The 14,413-nt window shown below is 40.2% G+C and overlaps 1 protein-coding gene across 1 annotated transcript in view; it reads left to right on the top strand.

The window, feature by feature from the left end:
• Window positions 1–7,190, top strand: part of LOC128732853 (thyroid receptor-interacting protein 11) — a 105,777-nt gene extending 98,587 nt beyond the window's left edge. The window contains exons 6-7 of the mRNA XM_053826269.1: window positions 6,119–6,388; window positions 6,449–7,190. Coding sequence (XP_053682244.1) covers window positions 6,119–6,388; window positions 6,449–6,801 — 623 coding nt within the window. The 3' untranslated portion in view covers window positions 6,802–7,190. The remainder of the gene's footprint in view (window positions 1–6,118; window positions 6,389–6,448) is intronic.
• Window positions 7,191–14,413: the final 7,223 nt, after the last annotated feature.

The following is a 14,413-nucleotide window of genomic DNA, read 5'->3' as shown; positions in this document are numbered from 1 at the left end:
TTCTGTGTATCTGTCGTCAAATTAAATTACTTTAACAATCACCCAACCCATTCAAAGCTAGTGACTGAAATCTGCTAGTTGGTAACTGATAGTCTCGGAAAGTACGAGCAGGTATAGTTTCGGAGGATTTATCTGGTCGAAAAGGCGGATTTTCTACTAACAAATTCATTGTAACCAGAGCACGAACTCGGTATAAACGCACATCACACGCACCACCACTTTCGACAGAGGGGATACTCATCATAATCACGCCAGCAACGCAAAACTCCTACGCCCACTAGTACTATTCCCGCTACCACTTCAGTAAACATTACACATCGGACTCACGGTTCGGCTGAAAGGTCAATATCAGCTGGTAATTCTGGGGGCTATCCGATTCAATCCCGGAATTCCTGCTGATATCCACTTTTTAGTCGAGATGATCAAAATTGCATCATACAGCGCACGATAAAAAAAAGCCAACTTGGGAAGACGCATGGTATAATTAACTTATCACAAACCAACAGAAATGGGGTGTATCAATGGAACGAAGTGTGTGAACTAGTGAAACAAGGATTCGGTTCTAGTGTGAGTGTTTGTTATTTTTTGTGTGTGTTTTATTACTGTATAATTGCATCACGGTACTGATTTATGCACCCAATTTGCATCATCTTTCATCGTCACTTTTCTCGTACGATTTACTGCACCGTCACCAGAGAGCACTTAACGATCAGGTAATTGGCCAGCGATGGTACATTGTGGTACATTTATGTAATGCTAGCTATAGCATTAGGAGGAATAGTGGAGGAAAGAAACGCGTCATTATCAATTCACACCTACGCACATCCATAGCCGCAGTCACGCACGTCGTTGATGACCACCAAAACGGTCGTCCAGCATTGCGGAGCTTGGGGCAGCCTATGTTTGATTAGTTTGTTTTACTACACTCCGTAACGGGCAGAACGCTGTGTAATTTTTGTGGCGCGATGATTTGTGTTTATGCGTCAGCCAAAAGGTTGTTGTAAATATTCAAACGTTTTGTGAAATACAAGAACGCTGTTTATTTCAAGGGATTTTTCCTTTGTTTTAGTCTCGAGAAAAACTCCTTACAAAGATTAGCTTGCTTGCTTATCGGCAGCTTATGTTGTACTTCAATTAATTTTTTAAGTGTTGATACTATAATGTACTGAAAATGGAATAGGTTTTCTCAATAATCAGGCACCCTGATTGAGGGGTTTTAATCCGGAATTGTACAAAGAAATCATCTTTTATGTATGTGCCCTAAAAGCTGCTTTGCTCCATCGACTTAAATAAACTTGGAATGATAGTGGCAAATCTTTCTAAGTTCAATACGAAAGGCAATCAAATCAATCTTTGAATTGCATTTTACAGTCCTCAGCATGCTCTTGTCATCGACCAAATGGCCAGTATTATAACAATAATCGAGTGCTATCCGAACTAGTTCAGCCTGATGATAACTCGTATGAAGTAGATCTAATCTAACCTAACCTGATTGATAGTTAATAGTTGCTGGTTATTTTTTTCGCTAACTACCTACATCTCTTGTTAAACCAGCGTCGTATCTCGAGGCCTACTAGAAGGTCTCTTTCACTATAAAAAAAATAAAAAATAAATTTCAATAATTGACAGTTGTTGTCAGTTTCTTGACGGTTGCTGTATATGATTATGTAAGAAAGTAAAACATTTCTGCAATATTTATTGAAACAACAAAACATTGTTGAAATCTTTTTTTGGAATCGTAAAAAATCCCAGTAAAATCAATATTATCATCCACCTGCAACACAACCGATTGCTTTCATAATCCGGTAGAGTACCGCCGGAAACAATGACTCAATGTTGATGAGTTCACTAATTACGATGAGCCAAGTACCTACACTACAGAGCTTCCAATACCGACACTAGCGTGCCCAGACATAAAGAAAAGATGGGGGCACCCGAACTTATTGGTCTGGATAAACGGAGTAATCGTAGGATAGCGAATCTTTTACTACTTATCACAAAAATACCGGCCGATTAGGTTGAAAACTCCGGATTTTTGGGTGCAATTGCGTTCAATATTGGACTAGAACTGGACTTGGAACTGGACTAGAAATTGGTGTCGAAATTAGAATTGATATCGGACTTGACATAGGACACTAAATAAGACTTGAATTTGAACTAATTTGGGCTTGAAGCTTTACTTCATAGTACCTAAACTTCAACTGGAAATGGGGTTTGAAATTAAATTTCAAACTAAAGTTTAATTTAGAGTAATTTGGACTGGAAGTTTTCCTTAGAATTAGACATGAATCTGACTTAAAACAGAATTTGAAAGTTTTGTTTGAAATTGAACTTGAAATTTTATTTGATATTAGAATTGAACAGCCGGTTTTGATCTCTTTTCTGTTCCATTTTTTTCTTTCCAGTTCTGTTTCTTCACTTTTTGTTCCGTTTTTCTCCTTTTCTGTACCGAATTCTTGGTTTTCGCTTTTACGTTTCATCCGTTTTTCCTCTTTTTTCCCGTTTTCCTTTTTTTCCTGTACCGCGTTTTTTCTTTCATTGTCCCATTTTTGATTCGTTTTCTATCCAATTTTTTCATTTTCAGTCCTATTCTTCATCATGTTTTTCGCTTGTTCTTTTGCTATTTTTCCCGTTTTTCGTCTTTTTACTCTTTTTTTCCTTTTTTTGTTTCCAGTTTTCATCTTTTTATCTTCTTTCTTTCTCGTATTTCGTTTTCATCTGCTTCATTTATCCGCTTTTTGATCTCCCGTTTTTTCTGTCTCGTATAGAATACTTTTGGTTCCCTTTTCTCTTTTTCCTCACCGGGTTTCTTTTTTTGATCCCCCGTTTTAAAGATTTTTCTCTTTCGTTTTAAAATTTTCTTCAGTCCGTTTTCCTGGTTTTCTTTTCTTTTTTTTTGTGCTATCTTTCTCCTTTTATATCACGTTTGACCCCTTTTTTCCGTTTTCCTCCTAACATCTATCGGTAATATTTTTCCTCTTTCGCTATTCTCCTTTCCTTTTTGATTTCTCTTGTTTGCTTATTCGCAGTTCCTTTCTTGTCCCGTTTTTCCTTTTTCTGTCCGCTCTTTTCTCTTTCTGTCTCTTTTTTTTCTTTTCCTGTCATGTTTTTTTGCCTTTTTCGTAAGTCTTGATTTTCATTTTTCATCATTATCTTTCAGTTTTTCTCATTTAAGGGGCCGTTTTTTCCTCGTTTCCTGACTCCTTTTTGGTTGTTTTCTTCTCCGTTTCGAATTTTTTTCCTCTTTTCGATTCCGCTTTTGCCGTTTTTGGTTTTTCTAACCCATTTTTTCGTTTTCGTCTGTTCCGTACTTCCACTTGCTGTGTCCTGCTCTTTCCCAGTTTCTGTCACGTTCTGTTTTTCTTTCCCGTTTTCGCCCGATTCCTGAGTCGTGATTTTCCTTTCTCGGTTTTCGTATTTTTCTTCCATTTTTTATCGTTTTCGGGCCTGTTTATCCTCTTTTCCCGCCTGCTTTTTTGTTGTTTTCTGCCCAGTTATTTGTCTTACTAAAATCCACGTTTTAGTGAAACATCATTATAGGCTATTTCCAAATTTTCCGCATTTTCGGTGAAAAATAGTACTTCTTTGAGGTCAAATATTTCTCAAGGTGGTAAATGATGGCAGATCAAATAACTCACACATAAAAGTACAACAAAAAACCTGTAAAAGCAAGTATCAGTTGCCTGAATCTGATTGTATTCTCAACAGTTACAGTTATTTTAAAAAGTGCTTTTTCAGTCCTTTTTACAAACAAACCATTATGTTTCGACAACCATAAGTTACTTATTTTATTATGTTCTACAACTTTTGCATAGACATCGTATTTTGGTACGCATTTAAAACTATTTTTTTTAATCACCCTAAAGTATAGACGTGACCACCCTAATAATGCAAGTAAAAGAACATAATTCATTAGTAAACTTGGCATACTTTGAGCAAAAACAATTTTTTTCCGATTTTATCAGTTTTTTAATTATCAGCCTAAAATTCACGGAGGAATAATGCTGTACCTCTAAATCCATCGGTTATGTGCAAATATGCCGTCTGTGAATATGCTAACAAAAGCAAACTGCTTGCCCTACGCTCTTTAGTTCTTGAGATATGAATTTTTAACTCACTGCGGCTGAAGTGGTGTAGCTTGACAGGACAGACACCAAAAACTAGTAAAATGCATTAGTTATGCATTGTATTTTGATTCTTAAATTTAACAGTGTTTTCCTGACTTATATCTGCGGTTTTATTAAATTCAATAGATTGCTAAATATACATTCTCAATTCTAAAATAATTAAAATTTGAAAACGTATAATACATTAATATTTATTATTGAGTTAAGTGCAGACTTCCACGTCAGCAGAATCGTTAAGATTAGGGCACGTCAGCCGCAGAAGGGTTATATTAGGTAAATATTCGGGCAAATTGAGTTTTTCAGTCATAACTCAGGAACAACAAAAAATGTTATCATGAAAACGATAATTTCGTCATTAAAAAGATTCGAAATTAACAAACAAGAAAAATAATACTTCAAAAAATTTCCATGTGCAGAACATAATTTTGCGGTTTTTCTTGGGAGCTTTCCACCACATCTAACTTAAAACGCACTTGAAATTGCATGTTTGTTAGGTTTGGATTTGAAACTAGATTTAAAATTGAAATGAAATTACAATTTTATTTGATCTTAAATTTGTGCTTAAATTGGCCTTGAAATTTAATCTATAACTGGACTTGAAAATGAAACTATTTTTGCGCAATTAATTTACTTATCGCAAAAATAGTGGCCGATTAAATCAAAAACTGCGTTTTTTGTTTTACATTGAATTTTACAGAGAAGGTTGGGAACGTGCCCCTGTGTGGCTAACCTAGGCACGCCTGTGAACACCAACAACAACCCACGGTGTGCAGTGAGTGCAGGTTACCATAGAAATATCCGCGAAAAGCTCAACATGCAACTTCTGCAGCTTAAAAACAAGAACAATATAAAAGGGGTTCCTTTGATCGATTTCGAAAGCTAAAGCATCCGCTTCGAAAAACCCTATGAAGAAGACTGTACCTACTGGAATGACATTTATATTTTCTGCAAACGCACAAGCTATCTATCGTGACACCAAAAATTACAAAAGCGTCAGAGATAACACATTTCGAACACCTGCCCGTTACACTGCCCGTAGCTGTGATCATTCCTAACCAAGCTGCACATGTGAATCGATTGATTTCCCGCCTAGCTAGAACCCGACCCAACCAAGTGTTCCCCCGAATCCGATCCAAACAACAGTTCCAAATCCGCGTGACCCGCGCCACGAACAGCAGCCGGCCGTAAGTAAGTAGATCGTGTTTGTGTGAAGCAATAAAAAATAAACTGCAACAGAAAACCCTGTAACCGGCGCGGAATGTTGCCGCCAGCATCGCACGCTTCCAGGGTAATCTCAAATTGTAACAGTGGGTTTTTACTAATTGTAAGCCGTTCGATTTTCCGCTCCTCCGCCAGAGGGGTACGCGGGAGCGGGCGTGGTTTCACCTAACCCACGTTACAGATTGGGGTTTCCCCGGGACGGGCTGTAGTCATCGTTGTGCTTGTGTTTTATTTTTTTTAAGTTCCAGTTTTATTTGATTTTGAACGTGCTTATCGTTGTGTATAGTTTGTTGTTTCACCTCGTGCTGGATGTTAGTACCGATGTTTTATATCTATTTGTATGCATTTTTTAGTGATTTGTAATACGTTTTCTTGTTGTTTCCCCTAAGTCCTTACTGAGAATGTGAATGAAAAGCTAAAACGGTTTAGTAACCAACGAGCATGAAGTCAGATGCGTCGAATGTCAAGAACGTGCACGAAAAATAATTTCTGTCCGACGGATTGAGTATTACATCAGGTACTGGTGTCGATAATCGAGACGGAAAGCGACGGTTTCCTGTAGCAACTTACCAGTACTTATGTTATGCTCTCTTCGCGGACAGTGCATGCAGCAAGCGTGTTTGACGAACCGCGTACTAACTGAATACATACCATGATGACACGGAACAGTACCGTAAGATATTTCTAATGAGCATTCTTTCTCATCCCATAATCCATACTGTAATCACGGGACGTCTTCTAACTATTTCGTTCCGATTATTCCATTTTAGTGGCCAGAAATAACGAAAAGTATCAAACCCTTGAGGGTCGACTGCTGGCTACGGAAGCCAGCCAAGCAGACAAGGTGGAAAAGACACTGGTGAAAAACTTGGTTATCGGTTACATCGTAGCACCCAACCAGAATGACAAGCATCAAATTTTGAAGCTCATATCGGCCGTACTCACCATGGACCAAACCGAGTGCGTCAAAATCGGCCTCAACCGTACCGGTGGTGGATGGTTTAACAGCATTCTTGGCAGTGGCCCCTCTCCACAGTCTGGTAACTTTTATTCTCTATTAAACTCACTCGAACATTGTGATCACCAAACATTACTTTTAGTCAACAACTACAATAAAGAAAGTCTGACGGAGGCCTTCGTCAAATTTCTCGAGAAAGAGTCCACACCCCGGCAGACGCACTCGGCCGGTTCCGGTTTGCTCAACATAATGACCCACGAGCGCCAACCGACGGCGACTTCGTCCAGCAGGATCAATACGCCCGTGCCGCAGCAACCGTCACTGCAACAGACTACAGATCAGAACCTAAATCCGGTGCCGGTGACAACCAGCGCCACCGTGGTGCAGCCAGTGCAACCGATTCTGCTGGGAGAAGCTTCTCTTTTGCAGCAGGCAGGCTTTCAGCCTGCGCGAAGTTCCAGTTCCATCCTGAAGGACATACTCAGCGATTCCTGATGCGAGCTTTGAGCAACGTGTTAGATATAAATAGTAAGGTACGTTTACAATGCACGTTCTGCCGCCGTTCGCTAGTCGCCACCGTTTGTACATACAAACTAATCCATGCCATGCCATGCTGTGCTGTATGGTTGGTGTATTGATAATTTAGACTGGTTTTGTCGGAGTTATCAAATGACTCGTTTTAACATTGTTTTTTTTACGTTTTTTTTTGTGCAATCAAGCGAAACGCCACACAGAAAGCAAAAGTATAAGTACTACATGTCTATTGTAAATTTTACTGGACGATAAAAACCGGCGAACATGACCTATATGATGTTTCGACCCCTAAATTATACCGCATGAAGAAGATTATTATGATTAAAATCGCTAAGCTGTTTCGAACAATATCACTCTGAAACAATCCGACTCCCCGTGAAAGGATAGAAGCCTTCTGCAGAATGTTACGACACACCTCCTTCACTTTTCAGCGTGATTGATGGTTGACAACACTACCATTCTTCGCATAACAGTCCCATGGCTATTTTTGGTGATTTTGAGTTTATTGCGAAAATTAGTTTAAGAAAACTTATAAAATAGTAGGCTTTGTTCGCGAATAATAGAAAAACAAAACCCACTTGTGTTGTCCCATTTCAAAAATGTTCGCATAACAGTCACATCCATTTCTGCCCCTTATAAAATTGAAATAATTTCTCATAAATGCAGTATATTCAATCATCTAATCTTATTGTTTCTAGATATACAGTACTAACTGCCCATAAATGAAAAATTGGCATAAATACCATTTTTTCCAAAATTAAGATCATAATATCACATGATAGTATACATCCCAACCAACGTCCCCGCGGAAGCCGATTGTAAAAAACTGCCTTTTCAGAGGCACACGACCTGAAACAATCCAAATAATTGGCTAATATCCAAAATAAATGAGAAATTGGCTAATATCCGTAATGATATCAAACCGCATGCGCAGCAACCGATGTGTGCTTAGTTCGCACATCACATATCCAAGCGGATCATTTGGTGTGGTGATTTCAGGCGTAGGCCTAGCAATCGCTATGTTTTTGGATCGAATCTCGTTATTTATTTATTTTTTTCATTGCCACGACAGCCTGCACGGCAGGATTCGCAGCTCCCATTAACGACGGCATGATGAAGCTGCTTCTACCTTCTAGTTTCAAGCACTTGAACCTCACGCTTCATTGGCAACTTCTTCGAGAGCACGGATTAAATGTTTCATCATCCATTTCGTAGTCACTTGTGCTTCCCTACTATTTCAAATAGTTTAAAACCATTTTGAAGACTCGCCAGCATAAGATAATTGACAACGTATGCACGTTAGTCACATTTTTCATCAACTCTCCTTGTGTATATAAATGGAAAAATGGCTACTGTGTTAAAAATGTTCACCGGAGGGAATTTGGCCACAGGTGTCGTTGTCTCAGCACACACCCCCCGGGTGCGGGGTCTGCCTCAGAATGTACGGTCTTTTCCTGGTTCCCTGCTGAAAATAGTTTTGGCTACTCTTTCGTCGGGCATTCTGGTCACGTGTCCAGCCCACCGCGGCCTGCCACATTGCACTACCTTCACTATATCAGCATATTTGTATACTTGGTACAGCTCATGATTCATACGTCTGCGCCACACTTCATTTTTTGCCACCAGGTATAGATCAGCAGAATTTTACGCTCAAAAACCCTAAGCACTCGCCGATCAGCTTCCTTCTAGTGTCCATAATTCGTATCCGTAAAGGACCACCGGGAGGATTAATGTTCTGTAGAGCGCCAGTTTTGAGCGAATTTGCAAACTACGGGACTTCAGCTGGCTACGTTATAGCAGGTTAGAGAGTGCATCCTCTTGCTACAGTCCATCCAATGTCACGAAAGCAGCTGAGGCCTCACCTGCTATTCTAAAGCATGATTTGGATCCGTCCAGCGTCGCACGAATCAGCGTAACTAGTTTCGTCGGAAAACCATGTTCTAGCATTATCTGCCACAGCTCATTTCGTTTAATTGAATCGTACGCCGCTTTAAAGTCCACAAACAGATGGTGTGTCTGCAAGTTGTACTCCTGGAACTTGTCTAGCAACTGACGCAGGGTCAACATCTGATCCGTCGTGAAGCGACCGTCACGAAAACCAGCTTGGTACTCGCCGACAAAGGACTCCGCTAACGGTCTCAGTCTGCAGAACAGGATACGGGAAAGCTCCTTGTAGGCAGAATTGAGCAATGTAATTCCTCGATAGTTTTTACACTCCAGTCGATGTCCCTTTTTGAAAATTGGGCAAATGAAGCCATCCAACCACTCCTCCGGCATTTGTTCTTCCTCCCAGATCCTGACAATAATCCGGTGGATTACTTCGTACAGCCGCTCACTCAACGCTTTTAAAAGTTCAGCCGGGATACCGTCCTTCCCAGCAGCCTTACCGTTTTTCAGCTCACTTATTGCCTTTTTAAGCTCCTCCTGTGTTGGTAGCTCCACAGTTTGACCATCGCTTTACAATTCCTATCCTGTCCCTGCCTGTCTCCGCATTTACCTCTCCATTCAACAGTGTCTGGAAGTGCTCCTTCCACCTGGCTGCTACCACCGTTTTGTTGGTAAGCTGGTTGCCAGTACTATCATTGCACATCACTGGCATGGCAAAAATCCTGCATCTCACCGTCTTATAGAAACTCCGTGTGGCATTGCTGGCGTATCGCTCCTCTGTGCCGGCGAGCAGTGCTCCTCGTACTCGCGTTTGTTTAGACGATGGATTCTTTTTTCCACAGCTCTAGTCTCTCTGTACCTCTCTCTGTTTCATACTCAACCGCCCGTTTCGAGACAGACACTGTGTGAGCCGCCCCTCACCTGGAGAACAGGCGCTCTAGTTCGCAGCTTCTAGCTTAGCTGCTTCAGTAAGTACATGGAGCATTTCCGGGCCATCGATCGTCATCATCATCATATTGAATGTATTAACAAGTTACACCTGAAAACTAGTTGTATAATTTGACAAACGGCATTAAATATATGGGTCGAAAAAAGGGCGGCACTTCAAAACACCCGGGGCAAGTGGGACTTAACATTTACGTCCCCGACATCAAAAATGAAAGTGCAGTTGGACTTCGAATTTGGCAACAAATGCGTGTCGCCTATGTTGCCAAAATCGAGACCCTTTTTTAATATGAAAAAATTGAATATAAGTGCGTTAGAAATTAACTAAATGTTATTAATTAACGATTGCAACCTTTTTATGGTTACAAAATCTGCCAAGAGCTATCCGTGAGGTACAAGCAAGTTTTTGGCGACCTGCACACACTTGGGCAATATTTTTTCGTCATTTAAAGTATGTATGCGGAAACTGACTGATATTTAACACTAGATATACCAGCATTTTAAATATACCTATTTATACCAAAACCAGTCAAAATGACTGGTGGATAAGAAACGGTTGGCGAACAACTGGTCCTTAGCCTCTTATCCAGCAACTTCTATCTCCACCTCCTCGTGGTAGGGTAACCAACCTGTTTTGAACCCCATCTGCAGCTGTACATAATTTAGACACTTCCATTTGATTTTGCTGTAAGTGTTTAAATTATGTACAGCTACACTGCCCATATATGCATAACAGTCCCATCTGACTTTTCACCACTTTTGAGATAAACCTGGGAATCATCTTTAAATTAACTTTAAATTAACTGCTCTGCTATTTCAAACAAAAAAGTTATGTTTGTTCCCAAGATGTTGAAAAAAATCAAACTATGTCAGTCCCATATTACAAATAAACGCATAACAGTCACAGTAGTAAAAATATATCAATAAGCATCTGTTTTTGGGAAATGCCTGGACCGATTCGCCTGCAGCAACTACCAAACAGAAGATTTTATGGCCTAGAAGAACACTATTGAGGGGACTTTGGATCGGATGTACGATTCCGAAGTTACAGTAGGAACAAGTTCCGGAATATATGGGACTTGAACATAGTAGCACCATGAATCACAACAAACCCATCATGTGACATCTATAAATACACGCATATGCAATTCTAGACTATTGGTAGTCGTATAAAGTGTTCAAGACGTCATTGGCCACATCTAAACCTGTCCGTGAATGTTCCAGATACCTCTACGGGGATCAGTTTCTGAATTTAACTAAAATACAACATGTGACATCTCTAAGTCGGTACTCGAAATTGCAAAACTAGTTTGAAATAGTTTATTTGTTGTCACATATAGTGTCCAGGATCACATTGGTCATACTCGGACACGTTCCGGGAGTGTTCCGGACACACAGGAAAGCGACCAGCTTCTGAGATCTCAAGATAACAAATTACAATACAATAAAACAACAACGACACGTGGTCTTGAAGTCACCGACAACGCAAGGATCAGGGCTTGCTGTGCCTGTGACTGTTATGCGTTTATTCTTGCTTATTCAAGCACAAATAAACGCATATCAGTAACTTCGGCAGTTTTTCTAAGTTTTGGAACAAATTTTAGGTCATTTGTGAACAAATTACTTGTAAAAGTATTCTGTTATGTACATTCTAGTGATTTTATGACGATTTGTTTCCAAAATCGATTCAATGTTAAACAAAAATTGTCGTGGCTTCAACAGCGTTTTTCGCAGTTGCACCTTTTTGCAGATGTGACTGTCTTCCATTTATGGGCAGTACAGATGGGGTCTAAAATAGTTGATTACCCTACCAGCCGGAATACGAGCAACCTTAGCGGAGATGTGGTAACCAACCCTGGTGGAAGCTAAGGTCGTATACCGACAGGCAAGGAGCAGGGCTTGTTCGTTCACTTTGGCTCAATGTTGGTTCATTTGACAGTACCGTCTCAGTCGAACAAAATTTTTCAAAGTTATGTATGGGACATTTGTAGAACCAGTTATTATCTACAATTTTGCTGAATGAAGTTTTATTGTATCTTTTGTATTTACGGTGCTACAATGCTAGTACCTTATTAGTGACTAAATGAATGCTCATTTAGTTGCTAATGACGTACTAGCATTGTAGCATCGTAACTACAACAGATATAGCAAAACTTCATTCAGCAAAATTGAAGATGATAACTAGTTCTACAAATGTTTTATACACAACCTGGTCAAATTTTGCTCGGCTGAGACGGTACTGTCAAATGAATCAAAATTGAGTCAAAGTGAACGAACAAGCCCTGGAGGCACTGTCTTGTCTCAGCACTATACGATAGCGGCCCCATCATGAGACTCGGTAGCATATCCCTACTAAGGCAAGCTTTTTAAATCTAAAATATTACGAAAAATGAAGAATATTCAACTCGGAACATTTAGCTTGGACAAAGGCGATGAAACAAGGAATTGAAATGGATGCTTCCTACCTGGAAGCTGGAACTGTAAATCACTAAATTTCGTGGATGGCGACAGGATGTTGCTCGTTCAGTTAGAACCGCAAAAGTTCGGCATTGTGGCACTATAGGAGATCTGTCGCAAAGGCGGGAAGGTGTGGTGGATCCGTGGCGGCAAGGCCCAATTTTGCCAGAACGGTAGAGCAACCAACGAGCTGGGAACAGGCTTCGTAGTAATGGGCAGAATACAGGATCGGGTGAGGATATGTGTGTTGAGGATAACAGGCCGCTTCTTCAACTACACCATCATTGCACGTGCACTGGCCACACGAAGGTAGATCCGACAACGAGAAAAAAGCGTTCGATGTCCAGCTGGAGGCAATATACTATAGCTGCTCGCCACGGGATATCATCGTCATTGGGGACGTATACCATCGACAGGGAAGCAATGTATAGTGATAACGGCCAGCGATGCATCAACTTTGCAGCTTCCCGAGGCATGAGGATCAGAAACACATTCTTTCCCCGCAGAGATCTACAAAACCACCAAGAGATCATGTGACCAACTAATATTGAACCTAATCGACCATATTCTCATCGAAGGCTGGGTTTTCTCGAACATCGCCAACGTACGCTCCCTACGGGGTACGGATATCGACTCAGATCGTTACCTAGTAGCAGTACACGTGCGCTCAAAATTATCGACGGTATATACCTTGCGACAAAGCCACTCTCCTCGGTTAAACATTCGGTAATTAGTCAATCCGCAAGGTGCTGAGAATTACGCGCATACTATGCGCCTTCCTTTGTGACCAGGTGCTTCGACCCTCGAAGATAAATGGAGCAGGGTACGTTCGGCCATCAGTGAGGCCGCAAAACGCCTGAAGGAGAGCTAGCACCACTATTTCAGGCTAGTGAGATGCGCAAGTTCTATAAGAAGGTGAACTGATCTCGTAAAGGATATACACCGAGGCCTGACATGTGTAAGAACGAGCAGGGAAACCTGACCACAAACGAGCGCGAGGTGGTTGGTGAGTGGAGGCAGTTCTTTGATAAGGATCTCAATTGCGATATAGCAAAAAGAAATGGATCAAAAGTCAACGTAGGAGAGCCTATAGGCGTTTCGACTTCGACTCTTTCGTCATAAAATCTTGCACCAGTCATTTTGACTGGTGCTGGTATAAATGGCAATAGCAAAAATTATATTTGCTACTAACTTTGTCACAGCACCAGAGACTACAGTTCGTCACTTTTCGTTAGAGGCATTGTCCATTGGAACTCACTACCAACTTCGATAAAATCTAGCTCAAGCACGAGTTTTTAAGCGTCAGTTGCTTGCACGGCTCAACAGCACATAGTTATTCCTTTAATTCAATGTAGAGGAAACAGTTAGAATAAATATTAATTTAGAATTAAGTATGGTAGTCCAACTAAATTCACGATCGAATCTTATTGTAGCAATTCAAAAGGCTTTGGCTTACGTTACATATGTCAATAAATAAATAAATAATATATATAAAGTAACATTAAGTTCATAAAATGTATTCTCTACTTCTAGCTACAACAGTCATAACATCGTTTCTAAAAGCAAATGTTATATGTTGTAGAAATTTCAAATTCAAATTGCACGACCAGTCAAAATGACTGGTCTGGTATATCTAGTGTTAAGCATATTTTTGGAAGTAAAATATTTTGTGTTGCCAAAAACGGATACTTTTGTTGCCAAAATCGAACCATGCCAAATTCGAAATCCCACTGTATTAGAGATTCAACGACGCATTCAAGCTGGAAGTCGGGCGAAGTTTAATAGAAGAAGTTGTTCAATAACCCTCCGCGTTGATCATCCGATTCGGAAACATTTCAATCCGATTGATTTAGAGAACTGAAATATGAACTAAACGTGTCGCTTCGTATATTCAAGCTTCTTTATTCGACACAATTGTTCGACTGAGCCGTCGCGCACATTTACAGCGCGTTTTTCTCTCAGAATATCAAATTCAAACTAAACCAACAATTCCCTGTATGTTCTGTTATGATTAACTTTTTTCTGAAATCGAAATTAGGACGCAAAAACGCATAATATGTTGGATTTCAGTAATAAACTCTCCATAATCTATCAATATGTTGAACAAGTCGCAGGAAAATTTTTGACCGATTCTTGCAACTATCTTGCGGTTCAAAACCTGACCCATGTTCGCGACCAGAAAAATAAAAAAAAGTAAATCAAACGGATGCAACTTTCTTAAACACACTCTGATTAAGTGCAGCATAAGAGTCGAACCGAATGCAAGTTGCACATAATAGCGCTC

Source organism: Sabethes cyaneus, chromosome 1 (genome assembly GCF_943734655.1).
Source record: "Sabethes cyaneus chromosome 1, idSabCyanKW18_F2, whole genome shotgun sequence".
Lineage (NCBI taxonomy): Eukaryota > Metazoa > Arthropoda > Insecta > Diptera > Culicidae > Sabethes > Sabethes cyaneus.
Note: the sequence above shows the minus strand (reverse complement) of the source record. Positions and strands in the feature narration are given on the sequence as shown.